Consider the following 13,697-nt stretch of genomic DNA (forward strand, 5'->3'; position numbering starts at 1 on the left):
GGAGTCACCAGGAAATGCACTTGTCGTGGGCTCTGTTTACAGGGGAGGTTGCCACAAAGGAGCCCCAGGGAGAGACACAGCTGTGGTTTCAGCACGTTGTACCACCTGGACAAGGGGCAGGGCTGGCCAGATTTACTAGACCTACATATTCTCCAGTGGTTCTTGGAACTTCAAGGCCAAAAACTCTCCCTTAGTAGCTTCCAGCAGGTCCCCAAATGCCTGTTTGGAGGGTGCAGAACAGACCCCTTCCATGAGAACTGTCAGGAAGCAGGATGTCCTTGCTACCATTGGTTGAAGGTCCATCATATGCCAGACACAGCGTAACAACACTATGAAGTAAACTTCTTATTCTCCGCATTTTATGAGCAAAGTGTGGCTCAGATATGCTACGGGGTCTGCCTCAGGCCACACAGGATACAGGTGTTGGGGATGGGATCTGTATTTGGGTTTGGGAGAGACTTCAGGTCCTGGGTGCTTCCCCACCCAGCTCTGTTCTCAGCAAGACCCAGTGAGTCCCTGGGGTCTCAGCTGCCCCCAGAGCCTGCGCAGTGAGTGGAACGACCTGGGGGGCTCCACATGGTGCCAGACCTGCCCGCACCTCCTCCGCCCCACCCAACCTACCACAGGAGCGCCATGTAGTGCTGGGGGTCAACCGGGTTGCAGAAGATGTGGCCTTCCAGGGTGGGCGTGGGCTCCTGGAGCCAGAGAAACAGGGTGTCGCTGGTGCCCAGGCTGACCTGCAGACAGACGGACAGAGGTGAAGCGGCTCCGTCTCGCCAGCTCCACGCGCCCTGACCCCCATCGCTTCACTCCTCAGGCTGCAGACTTCGGATTAAACGCCACCTCCTCAGAGAAACCTCTGCTGACCCTCCCACACCAAGTCCAAAGTCAGCTCCCCAGATTCAGGCTCCCATGGATCCTGCGGGCAGATTCTCTAGAACTTACTACAACTACCTCTAACTCGTGGTTTGGGTGACAACCGGTTTCCCACTAGAAGCAGAAGGGTCTGGGTTATGTTGTCATCGCTTAGGGAGCTCACAGTCCTCTAGCCCGAGGTCTGACCCTTCTGCCACTGTGCTCACCACAACCGGCCACTGTCAAGGCAGGCAGGGGACCTGTCTGCTCAGCAAAGGCAACTGACCTTCTAAGAGAGGACCTGTGGGCAGGTCCTGGGGCCTGGGTCTCCCTATCCTCTCCCTCAGCTGCCTTTTGACCCTGGAAGTCCCTCTGATAGGCAGCAAAGATGCTGCTGAGGCCCAGCACCCTCGTCCCCTGGGGCAGAAAGCTGACCCTGCCTGAGGGAGGGAGTGGTCACCTTACCGCAATGTCACCTTCCTCCAGCCTCATGCCTGCCAGCGACGCTGAGAATGGGAGGGGAGCCTGTGGTTAGCAGGAGGTCACATGAGAGCCATAAAGCAAACCAGTCACCCCCCCCACCCCGCCAGATGGGAGTGCAGCCCCCATCTCCCACCCCAGTCCACAAGCTAAGGGAGATGCAGGAACAGGGTGAGGCAAGGGCTCAGGACGCCCCAAGGGCTACAGGGTGGAGTCTCTGTGGTCAGGGCCTCTGATTTGGACTCAGAAACCTCATCTAAGGGGGTCCAAACTCCCCACCCACTGTTAGGCACTCCCAGGAGTGCAGAGGACCAAGGGGGCCAAGTCAAGACACCAGGATACACACGGCGGAGAAAGACAAAGGCGAGGCCGGAGTGAGAGGCTTTCCCCCACCTCGGTGGTATGGAAAGGGGCAAGGTAATGTTGACTGTCCCCTTTATGTGAGGTCCATGACCGTGATGTTTATCTGCCTTCCTCACTGATACACCCTGGAACTGAAAGGTCTGCCATGTAGCAGCAGGCCTTAAACGTTGAGTGAATGAATGAATGAAGAAGAAATGTGGGCAGGAACAGGTGTACTCAAACACTGCTGCTGAGGTACGATCAGCAGAGTGCCAGAGCCCTGGATTCAGGAATCCTACCTCTGAGAGCTTATCCTATAGGCCGCAGGGGTCCCCAACCCCCTACCGGTCCGCACAGCAGGAGGTGAGTGGTGGGCGGGCGAGCGAGTGGAGCTTCATCTGCCGCTCCCCATCGCTCGCGTTACCCCCTGATCCAACCCCCCCCCACACCGTCCGTGGAAAAACTGTCTTCCATGAAACTGGTCCCCGGTGCCAAAAGGGTTGGAGACTGCTGCTATAGGGACAAGGGACAAGATAATGTTTGCATGGCCTAAACGGTAGAAGCCACGCCTACCTCCATCTCCCAGCTCCATCTGAGGGACGTTGGCAAAGTAAATGCCAGGACGATGGAAACCTAAACAACCACTAATGATGTTGCACAAAAATATTGCCTTGGTTGGTTAAAATAAACTGTTTATTTATGGGCATAGGAAAAGAAGGTTGGAAGGACAGTCCTCAAAATTTTAACTGTGGGGCTTCCCTGGTGGCGCAGTGGTTGAGAGTCCGCCTGCCGATGCAGGGGACGCAGGTTCATGCCCCGGCCCGGGAGGATCCCACATGCCGCGGAGCGGCTGGACCCGTGAGACATGGCCGCTGGGTCTGCGCGTCCGGAGCCTGTGCTCCGCAACGGGGGAGGCCACGGCGGTGAGAGGCCCGCGTACCGCAAAAAAAAAAAAAATTTAACTGTGGTTATCTCTGGGTTAAGAGATTACGGATGATTTTTTTTTTACATCCTTCCTTTGGTTTGTCGGTACTTAAAATTTTTTTCTGCAATGAAGAGGTATCCCTTGTGTATAAGAAAAAGAAGCATAAGACTAATGCATTACTTAAGGCAGCAGCAAAGTGAAGGTCAGATTTAGGGAGGGACCGGCTGAGGGCTACCTGCCTGGTATCTCCAACATTCAGCCTGAAACCGCAGTCCAAAAGGACGGTTTAGGAAGCTGCTTCTTTGTTGTTCCCTCTGCAACATGCCAGAAGCTCATGCTTCTGTGGTTCAAAAGCAGGCCCATTATTCTCCCTGACATTCTTCCAGTTGACAGAGTAGGTGTAAGAATATACATTTTTCTAACCAGACTCAGAAACTTAGGAAACAAACTTACGGTTACCAAAGGGGAAAGGTGGGGGCAGGGGGGAGGGAAATACTGGGAGGTTGGGATTAGCATATACACACTAATATATATAAAACAATCAGCAAGGACCTACTGTCTAGCACAGAGAACTCTACTCAGTACTCTGTAATAACCTATATGAGAAAACCATCTGGAAAAGAATAGATATATGTATATGTATAACTAAATCACTTTGCTGGACACACAACATTGTATATCAACAATGCTCCAATGTAAAAAAACAATGCATTTGTTTCTAACGAGACTTGATGAAGTTACTTTCGTTTTGAAAGGCAAACAAACGTGGCCCACAAAGCATAGAACTGTCCTGAATCCGTGCTTGTGCACCATCTGTTCCTTTCTGAGGGTGACTCAGCTTTTAGGGCAGAGAGGAACTGGGGCCTGGCACCCTCCAGGAGCCAGGGCACCAGAACATGCCCACCGCAGGCCGGAGCTTCCTCTCACATCAGGCGCCCAGGGGACAGAGCGACAGGCTTCAAGCCTTGCTCCTGCAGGAATCCGGCCACTGTCTACCAGCCTCTGTCTCACCTCACCTCAGACCAGGAACGTGAGGGTCCCTCCTCCAAAACCTGCTCTGAGTTTGGGTTTGTGCCTTGACAACAGGGCTCCGTGTGAAGTTCTACAGAATCTGTGCAGGGACGGGGAGGCCCTCGTCTGGCTCCTGGGGGTTCCCTGCAGATGCCAGGGTGGAGGCCACCCCAGAAGGGAGGGGGCACAGCCAGGACCCGGATGCAACCACAGGGGTGGCGGGGACATCCTCGCTGTGCCCTCAGCTCCAAAGCAGACAGGCCTAAAGCAGACCTAGGAGCACCACGAGTGTTACTCATAGTGGTGGCAGAAACAGGAGTAACGGTGACTTAAATGTTTTTTCCCGGGCACAAAAATACACATAGATACTGCAGAAAATACGGCACATAAAATCATGATGATGATGATGAATGAATTTTAACAAGACCTTCAGCCCATTTCCAGGCACACAGCTCCACTCCTAGACGCGTGTGCCTCTCTCTTTTTATTTTATTTTTGCTGTCCACATCCTCATCTATACAACCCGTAGGAGGTAAGCACAGGGAGGCTCACGGGTGTGGAAGCCAGGAGAAGGGCTGAAGTCAGACCCCGGCCTCCACCACACCCTTCCATATGTACCTGAGACTCACTTCCTTAGAGAAGGAATGGCTGCTTAGGAAGGCAACCTGGGGTAGAGTTGCCAGATAAAATATAAGATGCTCAGTCACATTTCAAGTTCAGAGAAACAATATTTGGGACACACTTACACTGAAAAATCATTTGTCATCTGAAATTCAAACATTGCCTGGGACATCCTCATCCTACCTCATCATTTGTCCTTCCTCTGAACTCAAGTTTAACTGGGTGTCCTGTATTTGTATTTACTCTATCCAGCAACCCTGATTTGGTGGCCCATTAGGAAAAGGGCTGCAGAGGTGGGGTGAGGGGCAGCAGTCTGGTGGTACTCATTGTGGCCACTTGGCCTTTCTTTAGAGACCTGTCAGCCCCTCCAGGGGGGGCCTCAGGAACCCCCAGAGGAGAAGAAAAGGAGGAAGAGGAGACAAGGGGCTTGGACGAAGTCGTACCTATAGGTCAAATGATAGGGCAGAGACTCAAAGCTGGGTCCCAGAGGAAGGGGTGGGGGAACTGAGATGTTTAGCTTGGAACAGCAAAGGCAGGTGAGCAAAATTCCACCCTTGGACGTGTTGAAACTGGAGGAGGTTTTGAGCTGCTGCTAATTCTGAGGCTGAGGGTCTGGCACTCTGGCAGCAGCCACCAGGGCCAGGCAGGCGTGTAAACAGGCTGTATTTATTCTGTCCTTGAATTTGTCTTTTCATCACTTTTCTTCATTTTTCCTGTTTGTCTTTTCCCAAACTGATAATGTTGTAAATATTTGTTTTAAATTAGAAATTTAATAAAAATTAATGGCTGTTGCTAAAAAAAAAAAAAAGAAAAGAAAAGGCAGGTGAGGGAGGGTGGGCACTGTCTTCCTCAATCGCTGATCAGGTTTCTTTCACCTGGAGGTGCAGCACTCAGTGGCTCTTGTGGGCAGAATCAGAGCCAAGGTGGGGCAGGTACAAGGCGTGAGAGTTCAGACCAGCAGGCGGGCAGGCACCAAGGGAGGGAGGGCCCGCCCCGGACAGGCTTCCCCAAGAAGCCCCAAGAAGCCGGCTGGCATTCTCCAGTGTCCCACAAGGACCAAGGCGGGCTACTGGGAGGGTGAAATCCCCTGAGGTACTCACCTGGGTTGTCCCCAGTGAAGGCCACCACTTTGCATCCTGGAGGAAACCCATAGCGCTGGACGAAGTAGGAAGAAATGGCCCCCTGAGGAGAGAAGGCAAGCACGCTCTGCTGAGGCAAACCCCACATGCTCGACACAACTGTCCACACCTCGGGCCACAGGAAGGCCACAGGCCTGGGTGGGGCCTACAGTCGCATCACACCTGAGACATCCCTCCTGTTCACAGAACACCAGAGGAGCCCAGCACAGGGCTGCAACCACGCACGTGAGGTCCTCCCACTGCCTTGAAGCCCACTTAATTTTGAGATTCAAAGCAACTAGAACAGACCAGTTCCCATTGTGGACTTGCTCTGTAAGCTCCAAATTATGGATGTAGCACTAAAAATAAAGAAATAACAGGAGGAAATCATTAAGCAAACTCATAGAAGTAGATAATGCCTTGCACACACGCTCTATCAGTCAGATTAAGAGTCATTGGACACGTTTGTGCAGAGGTCAACGTTCTAAAGAAAATAAAGCAAGGAAAGGCTTCCACCAGGAACCACAGCTCTCAGGGCCCCTCCAAGACCGCCTGTGGGATCAGAGGGCAGGGATAACTTCTGGACAGACCTACCGTCTTCAGAGGGCACGGTTATGAAAAGAAAGCATTTTAACCCCTTTCCCTGTCTTGGTTCCAAAAGTGTAAAATAAATGATGGGATTTCCTGGTGTCTGGGAAGAACATTTTACTCCATCCAGCCAACTTTCGGATTTACATCAGAATAAAGCCATCTCCTGGGAGATAATTGTCTTGGCCTCTGTTGCCTCAGAAAACAGAGCCTGAGTCAGGGCTTGTGCAGGTGGCTTATTTGGGGAAGTAACCCCAGGAAATGAGAAGGGGACAGGGAAGAACGAAACAGGAAAGGGGGGAAAGCCCACCCCAGGGTCCTCTGTGGAGTTGGTCATGGCTGTGAGCTGCGTCTGAGGAGCTGCATGAAATGCATGGGGGGGGACTGTCCACCTGGGGGTGGAACAGGGAGCAGCTCTCCGTAGCTCCCCACCAGTGAAGGGCACACGTGGGGTGCTAACTCCCTGACCCTCCAGGCTGGCAGAGCACAAGTGTGGAGTCCCAGAAGGCTCTGGGCAGAAGGGAGGCAAATGAGATGCAGCTCAGGCAGGGTTCTGCTAGGTGACACCTGCGTGAAGCCACAACAGCTGGCAAAAAAGTGGGCTGGGAGGATGCAAGGTGGGAAGCATCTGCTACACTATATCTCCAAATATTTTCCTGCAGAAAAGGAGAGAAAGCCATTTGGGCACCACCTTCAGAAAAAGGGATGACAGAAAACATGGATTTTGCTTGTTTCCCCCCATCACGTGGGTACCTAAGTTACAAATGAAAATACACTTTTCACCATCCGTTCTTTTCCATTCCTCAAGCTGCTGGTGTCTGCACGGGCTACCTCTTGGAGGCATGTGTTCCTGGCATAAGGCAAACAAAGCCGGTTGCCGTGGACAAAACACCGCTCTCCATCTCACTTGAAACTAAAAGCCGTGTGTGGAATACCAGTCCCAGAGGCTTGGCTGTTTTCTGTTAGCCCTTCCTTTTTCTTTCTGCTGTGCATCAGCCTGCCTGGGTCCTGAACTGTCTGCTTCTACAGGGCAGGACACCCTTAACTTAAGCTCTGTGCGCTGGCCTCACGGCACCCTCTGGATGATGACGATTTGGCTTTGAGATTCTGCTCATGGTGGCAAGGGCTGTTTTCAGCAGGTCACTGTTCATCTCAGAAAGGGCTTCTGTGGTTGGGACTCCACACGTGAGGAGTGAGGCACTCGTGATAGCCTGGTTCTCCTGGTGGCCCACCCCTCCCAGCTCTGTGACTCTCCCCGGGACTCAGGGGCCCTTGTCCTTCCTTCGCAGCCAACACTCTGCACCACCCAGGGGTTCTGCTTGCTCTGGCTGTGGGGCACATGCTCCCCGCCAAAGGGCCGAGTGCAGGGCCCAACCAAGAACTTAGCCGGCCAACTAGGGGAAACCAGGGCGTGGACAGTCAGTGTCTATTCCGAATGTGGGTGCCACACTGATGGTTAAATTAGAAATTTAATTGGTTGTTTTTAATAAATTTAATTAATTAATTAATTTATTTTTTTAAAAATTTAATTTAACCAATTTAATTGGTTGTTTTTAATAAATTTATTTATTTATTTATTTTGGGCTGCATTGGGTCTTTGTTGCTGCACACGGGCTTTCTCTAATTGCGGCGAGTGGGGGCTACTCTTTGTTGCAGTGCATGGGCTTCTCGTTGTGGTGGCTTCTCTTGCTGCAGAGCACAGGCTCTAGGAGTGTGGGCTTCAGTAGTTGTGGCACGCAGGCTCAGTAGTTGTGGCTCGCGGGCTCAGTAGTTGTGGCTCGCAGGCTCTAGAGCACAGGCTCAGTAGTTGTGGTGCACGGCCTTAGTTGCTCTGCGGCATGTGGGATCTCTGGGACCAGGGCTCAAACCCATGTTCCCTGCATTGGCAGTTGGATTCTTAACCACTGCACCACCAAGGAAGTCCCTGGTTAAAGCTTTTTAATTGAATTGTTTAGTTTTTTGCTGTTAAGTTGTATGAGTTCTTTATATATGTATTGGATATTAACCCTTTATCAGATATATAGTTTGCAAATATTTTCTCTCATTTGATAGGTTGCCTTTTCACTTTGTTGACCGTTTCCTTTGCTGTGTAGAAGCTTTTTACTTTGATGTAGTTATTGCACCTGAGTACAAGACACTGATACAGACATTTTGCTCTGAATCACGTCAAATACTTATCTTGTACTAGGCAAAGTCACATGTGTGTGTGCCCGTGTGTAAATGGATGGGGGTGTGTGTGTGTGTGTGTGTGTGTGTGTGTGTGTATACTACACAGCTTCCCCAGTAGCTGCCAGCTCTCCAGTGAGCCGCGTCACTGGGCAGGGAACCTACCACAACTGAGCATGACGGCACCGGCAGGCCGAGCTTCTCTTCTAGATGAGGTGCACAGGCACCAAGGCAAGCCTGCGACCAGACTTTGTCCTGGATCCGCAGCAAGTTCATTCCAGAACCTAAGGAAGGAAGGAAACAAGAAAGAGAAATCTCAAAAGGGGACCTTTTGTTAAAATGCACAAATCTGGCCGAGAGTGGATCATTCTTGCAGCAAACGTATACCTGGAGCTCTTTCCCGATGGAACGTATACAACGTGCCTGGGTGACTCTGGAACCAGAGAGCCAGAGGTCAGCAGAGCCCTTAGAAACACATGCCTCCTCCCCCCCCAAACATTCCTCATGGGCTTAAATCCCACAGTTAGCCTGGAAATCCATTGCTCTAAGACCTGGCTGAGGGAGGGGAGCTCCCACCAATGTCACCTAGGATGGCTCTGCGTGTCCCCTGGGGTTCAAGGCTAGAGGCAGCCCTGGCACTGATGTGGGTCAGCTCTCAGGGATTTGCCAATCACATCTAACTTTTTGAGGAAAGCTCTCGGACGCCTCTAAACTTCCTCATGCTCGTCACTAAGATCAGCTAAGTCTTCCCTAAAACGATCTACTTCTCCCAAGGTTCTCCTGAGGATGGGGAGGGGGGAGAACCCAGAGCTCAGGTGGACAGCCCTCCTCCTCTATGGGCCCAGGTGGAGGCAGGCAGGTGGGTTGGGTGCTGCTAGAGCCCCGTGCCCATGTGAGATGGTCAGACTGCTGGTAAATGAAGAGGTGACTTCTGGACACAGGGGAGTAGGTGGAGACCCAGCTGAGGATGAAGCTCAGGAATGTCTAGTGCCACAACGGAACGTTCCCCAGCAGCACTTAGCGGCTGGCTGGGGTGAGTGTGGAGGACACAGGTGGATACAGGCTATTCCACGGGTAGGGCTCTGCTGGTCTGAGCTCCAAGGAGCTGGGTTCCTGTGTGGGATGAAGCTTTTCTTCTCCAGATTGTGAGTGAAGCTTCGGGACCACTCCTTAGTCACCCTCCGTGCCCTGAAAACTAGACTAGCGTCTGGTACACGACAGCACTCACACACTTCAGCTGAGCTCCCAGAGGCTCGGAGCGACTCGAGGCTCTTCCGAGGCCACCCTCCCAGGCCAGGGCTCTTGCTCTGCATTCTCCTCTCTCCATGCTAGTCTCACCCAAGAGCTCCTTCAGCAACCTCCTCCCAGCTCTCCTTCTCCACTGGCATCGTTTGCATTTATTTATTTGTTTGTTTATTTATCAGAGTATAGTTGCTTTACAATGTTGTGTTAGTTTCTACCGTTCAGCACAGTGAATCAGCCGTACATATACACATATCCCCTCTTTTTTGGATTTCCTGATCATTTAGGTCACCACAGAGCACTGAGTAGAGTTCCCTGTGCTAAACAGAAGGTTCTCATTAGTTATCTGTTTTATACATAGTATCTGCATTTATTTTTGTTAGGGTTTTGATTCCAGAAGCTCACCACTCTCATGAGTTCCCCAAATGTGGACAAAAACTTCAATAAGTTACTCCTTGTGGGAGCCAGGCTCCAAGATGATCCCTACTCATCCCCTCGTGTTCACACCGTTGAGGTCCCCTCTCCCTGTTCCCGTAGGCCTGTGTGACCAGGGACAGGGATGTACATCACTCCCAAGATCATGTGAAAGACTCTGCAGCTTCTGCTTGGCCGCTGTCTCCTCTCACCCCTCGCTTGGGGTGAATCCAGCTCCCATATGGGGGAGAGGCTCACGTGGCAAGGAACTGAGGCCTCTGGCCCACGGACACGTGCGTGGCCTGGAAGTGGATCCTCCAGCCCCAGTCAAGCCTTTAAGTGACCGCAGCGCTGGCGGCCAGCTTGAGTGCCACCTCCTAAGAGACCCTAGGCCAGAACCATCCAGAGAAGCCCCTCCCTGATTACTGACCTTCAGAAACTCTGTGAGATAATAAACATTTATGACTCTCAGCTGCTAAGCGCTGGGGCCATTTGTTACACCACAAAAGATAATACACTCCCTTCTTGGCAACAGACGGTAGGGCTGGAAGACTGGCACCCACCCGGGTGCATGGGGCTCAGGCTGCCCGCACGCCCGCTAAACAGACCCACATCATGGACGCTGAAGACTTACCGTCACTGTAGTCAATAGGAGAGTGAGACCCAAGGAACAGAGAAGCAGCAAAACTACTGACCAAGGAAATTCTCTGCAGAAGAGAGAAACACAGTGAGATTTATGACTCACTTCCATCAACAACTGACTGCTTCTGACACACACACAACAGGACAAGAGTTTTAAACTGGGGAGGGAGGTAGAAATTTCGGGCACGATGCCCCAGCAATGTGAGGGACTGAGTATCCCTCAGTCCTTCAGGGCATTTTGAGTGGCTGGAACACCAAGAAGTGACTCCTCAGGAAAGCCCCTTGCTCTGCAGTTTCTGACAAGCCATAAAACCGTCAAGTTCAAAACGGGGAAAAAAAAAAAAAAAAGGGAGTTCCCTGGTGGGAAGGATTCCGGGTTTTCACTTCCTGGGGTCTGGGCTCGATCCCTGGTCAGGGAACTAAGATCCTGCAAGCTGCGAGGCACTGCCACAAATAAAAACCAACAACAAACCAACCAACTACAAAACCTTATAAAAAAGCCACGCTTAGGGAAGCAGGTTTTCACCCAGAATCCATATGCCAGGGAGTGTGGTGCCCTGATTTCCCTCCTCCATGTCTTGTGGTCTTTATATCTAGTCACAGAGGAAGTGGGATGCGTGGCCACAGGATTCAGAAACAACAAACACAGTCTCAGGGGTTCAGAATGAGAAGGGAAAGCCGGCCCCTCAGAAGCCAGAGGCGCCAAACATGAACGGGAGGAACTGATAATGGATTCTAAACGTCACCCTGAGGGTCTCTGCTTCCACGTGGGAATCACGGGCCCTTGGACCGGGGGAGAGAATGCCATCACCTCCTGTCCCCAGTTGGGCCACCTTTGTTCCACACATAGAATTCAGAGAATTTGTATCACCCCCTCCCCCCAAAACCTTCATTAACGGCTAAAGCTGCACAGTAATCTGGAAGCTTGAATCACTAAATTAGAAACTGCATGTTAACGTCCAAGGTTTAAAAGGCAATTTGGTTTAACACAAGCGGATCATTTTCTAATTACTCAGAGAGGAAAATCACTAGCCACGATGTTGAGCTGCTTCTCAGGCAGCATCAAGTGCTGGCTTTCAGCAACTGTGGACCAAGGAATGAACCTGGGTTCCTGGCTCTGGTTGGAGGGCCACAGCTGGAGACATTGGTCCAGCCTTACAAATTTCCTAAGAAAACAATGACCCCACACCAATCAAATGCAGGTAACCATCCTGCATTAACCACAGAAATTGAGCAGACAGAGCATAAGGGCACCCAGATCTCCTACTCAGGTGGTCCCAGGAAGCCACCAGTCCCCCTGCTCCCACCCTGACCCTGACCTCCACCTTTCTGGTCAGGAGAGCCCCGGAATTCTCTTTCCCACAATTCCGTTCTTTCCCTCCTCTTTGGAAAAAGCCTGACAATGAGAATAAAAGCAAATTGAATATATATCATCTTTAATGTCTGCTAATCAATGTTTTTAGCCCATGCACATGACTTATTTATGCTAATAAGTTATTTATAACTTATTTATGCTAAGTTATAAAAGGAATTCAACTGTGACTTTCAATCAAAGAGGAATGTTTAGGGACTTCCCTGGCGGTCCAGTGGTTAAGACTTCGCCTTCCAATACAGGGGGTTCGATCCCTGGTTGGGGAGCTAAGATCCCACATGCCTCGCAGCCAAAAAACCAGAAACAGAAGCAATATTGTAACAAATTCAAAAAAGACTTTAAAAATGGTCCACATCAAAAAAAAAAAATCTTAAAAAAAAAAAGAGAGAAAAAAAAAAAGAGGAACGTTCAACCAACCTCTGTGTGTGAGTAGGCCTCGGGGTTCTGCTGGTAAAGCTTTGCAATTTGGTTTCCTGTAAATCGCTGGAAAAAGAGTGTAAATTCTTAAAAACCCAAATCCTACAGGGAATGATCAACTTCATAAAGTAAAGTTCGTGTAGCACGCTCTGAAGATTAGTTAGCACGATGAGAGCTTAAGGCCTCAAATCTGGAAATGTTTGACGTCTGCTGACCATCCTTAGTAATAACCTCGCTCCTCACACAGGAGGGTGTCTGCTCTGACCAAGGGCACCCATGCAGGGGACTCAGGTATTATCCCTGCCCACATTCTTCTTCCTTAAGGCAACCCAAGTGGGGTTGGTCCTATCCCCCAAACCTCTGCTCCAGGGAGTATCGAATTACCCCAGCTGGGCCGATAGCAGCCACCCTAGGGGATGGGGTGGGACCATGGATGAAGCCAACAGGAAAGAGGCACTCTTATTTTTTTTACTTTCCCAGGAGCTGCACTAAGCATCTTACAAGCACTGACTCCTTTCAGCTCCCAGACTACCCAAAATGTAAGTGCTATTTTTATCTCCAGGTTAAAGCGGCTGAAACTGAGATGCCATCGTCACCCGCATACACAGCACAGCCTGGGTCACACGTCAGCTCTGACCTGGGAGGGCTGAGGCGCGACAGGAGGTCTGCCCGTGCTCGCTGAGCGGCACACGTGGCCTTGCTCAGAATGGCTCCACAGGGGTGGCACCCACACAGCCTCACGTGATCCCCACAGGCACAGGTCACCAGCCGTGTCCTCCCAGACACCCAGGGAGAAGGCACCAGAGCCAGCAACCAGACCTTCCTCTTGGCCCAGCCCGTCCCCAGCCCGTGGCGGGCGTCGTCCACCTCATAGGCGCGGGACCCGGTGAGGCAGCTGAGAGCCTGGGCCCCACCCACGGTGGCCTCCAGCTGGCGGCACTGGGCTGTGGTGCTGGAGTCCATCCACACCGGGCAGTCACTGATGGAGAAACAGGCCTGGAAAGAAGGGGCAGAGGCACAGACATGAGCTCCGCCCACTGACTCTGGGGGCCGCCCTGGCGCTGGCAGTCACGCCCATCACAGCAGCTGTGGACGCCTCTTCCCTGGATGTGACCTTGGAAGACCCACGGGCAAGCCCTTCATGTCCAAACCTCGGCCCGGCCTAGCGGGGTCTCTCCCCAGAAAGCTCAAGGTGGAAGGTTCTGGCGAGGACACCTGAGCACCACAGGCCAATACCAGAGATGGGCGGTGAAGGGCCAGAGCTGCAGCAAAGGGCAGCTTGGCGGGGGCCTGTGGAGCCTGGGAGAAAAGGAGACGCCAGAGCCTACCTTCCCAGCATCACCGGGAGGCATCACGTCCCAGGGGGAGATTCCTGAGGGCGGAACTCGCAACAGAGTCCTGCTGGGCTGGAGGGGACCAGTGTGATGTGGGCTGTTAGCACCTGAGCCTCTGTCCAGACAGCAGGGATGTCTGTGGCAGGCAGGCAGGGAAGACCACGCTCACA

At 51.9% G+C, this 13,697-nt stretch overlaps 1 protein-coding gene across 5 annotated transcripts in view; it reads right to left on the reverse strand.

The window, feature by feature from the left end:
* XYLB (xylulokinase) overlaps window positions 1–13,697 on the reverse strand; it is a 54,857-nt gene that overhangs the window by 23,063 nt on the left and 18,097 nt on the right. For 3 of the 5 annotated variants that reach the window (XM_060307704.1, XM_060307702.1, XM_030830185.2), the window contains exons 6-12: window positions 13,061–13,189; window positions 12,194–12,259; window positions 10,397–10,469; window positions 8,272–8,390; window positions 5,335–5,416; window positions 1,321–1,361; window positions 622–737 (exon numbers count right to left, since the gene is read on the reverse strand). In XM_060307704.1, the coding sequence (XP_060163687.1) occupies window positions 622–737; window positions 1,321–1,361; window positions 5,335–5,416; window positions 8,272–8,390; window positions 10,397–10,469; window positions 12,194–12,259; window positions 13,061–13,189 (626 nt within the window). The remainder of the gene's footprint in view (window positions 1–621; window positions 738–1,320; window positions 1,362–5,334; window positions 5,417–8,271; window positions 8,391–10,396; window positions 10,470–12,193; window positions 12,260–13,060; window positions 13,190–13,697) is intronic. The other 2 variants (XM_030830186.2, XM_060307703.1) reach the window with 2 other exon arrangements.

The sequence above is a fragment of the Globicephala melas genome, chromosome 11 (genome assembly GCF_963455315.2).
Source record: "Globicephala melas chromosome 11, mGloMel1.2, whole genome shotgun sequence".
In the NCBI taxonomy this organism is placed as follows: Eukaryota; Metazoa; Chordata; class Mammalia; order Artiodactyla; family Delphinidae; genus Globicephala; species Globicephala melas.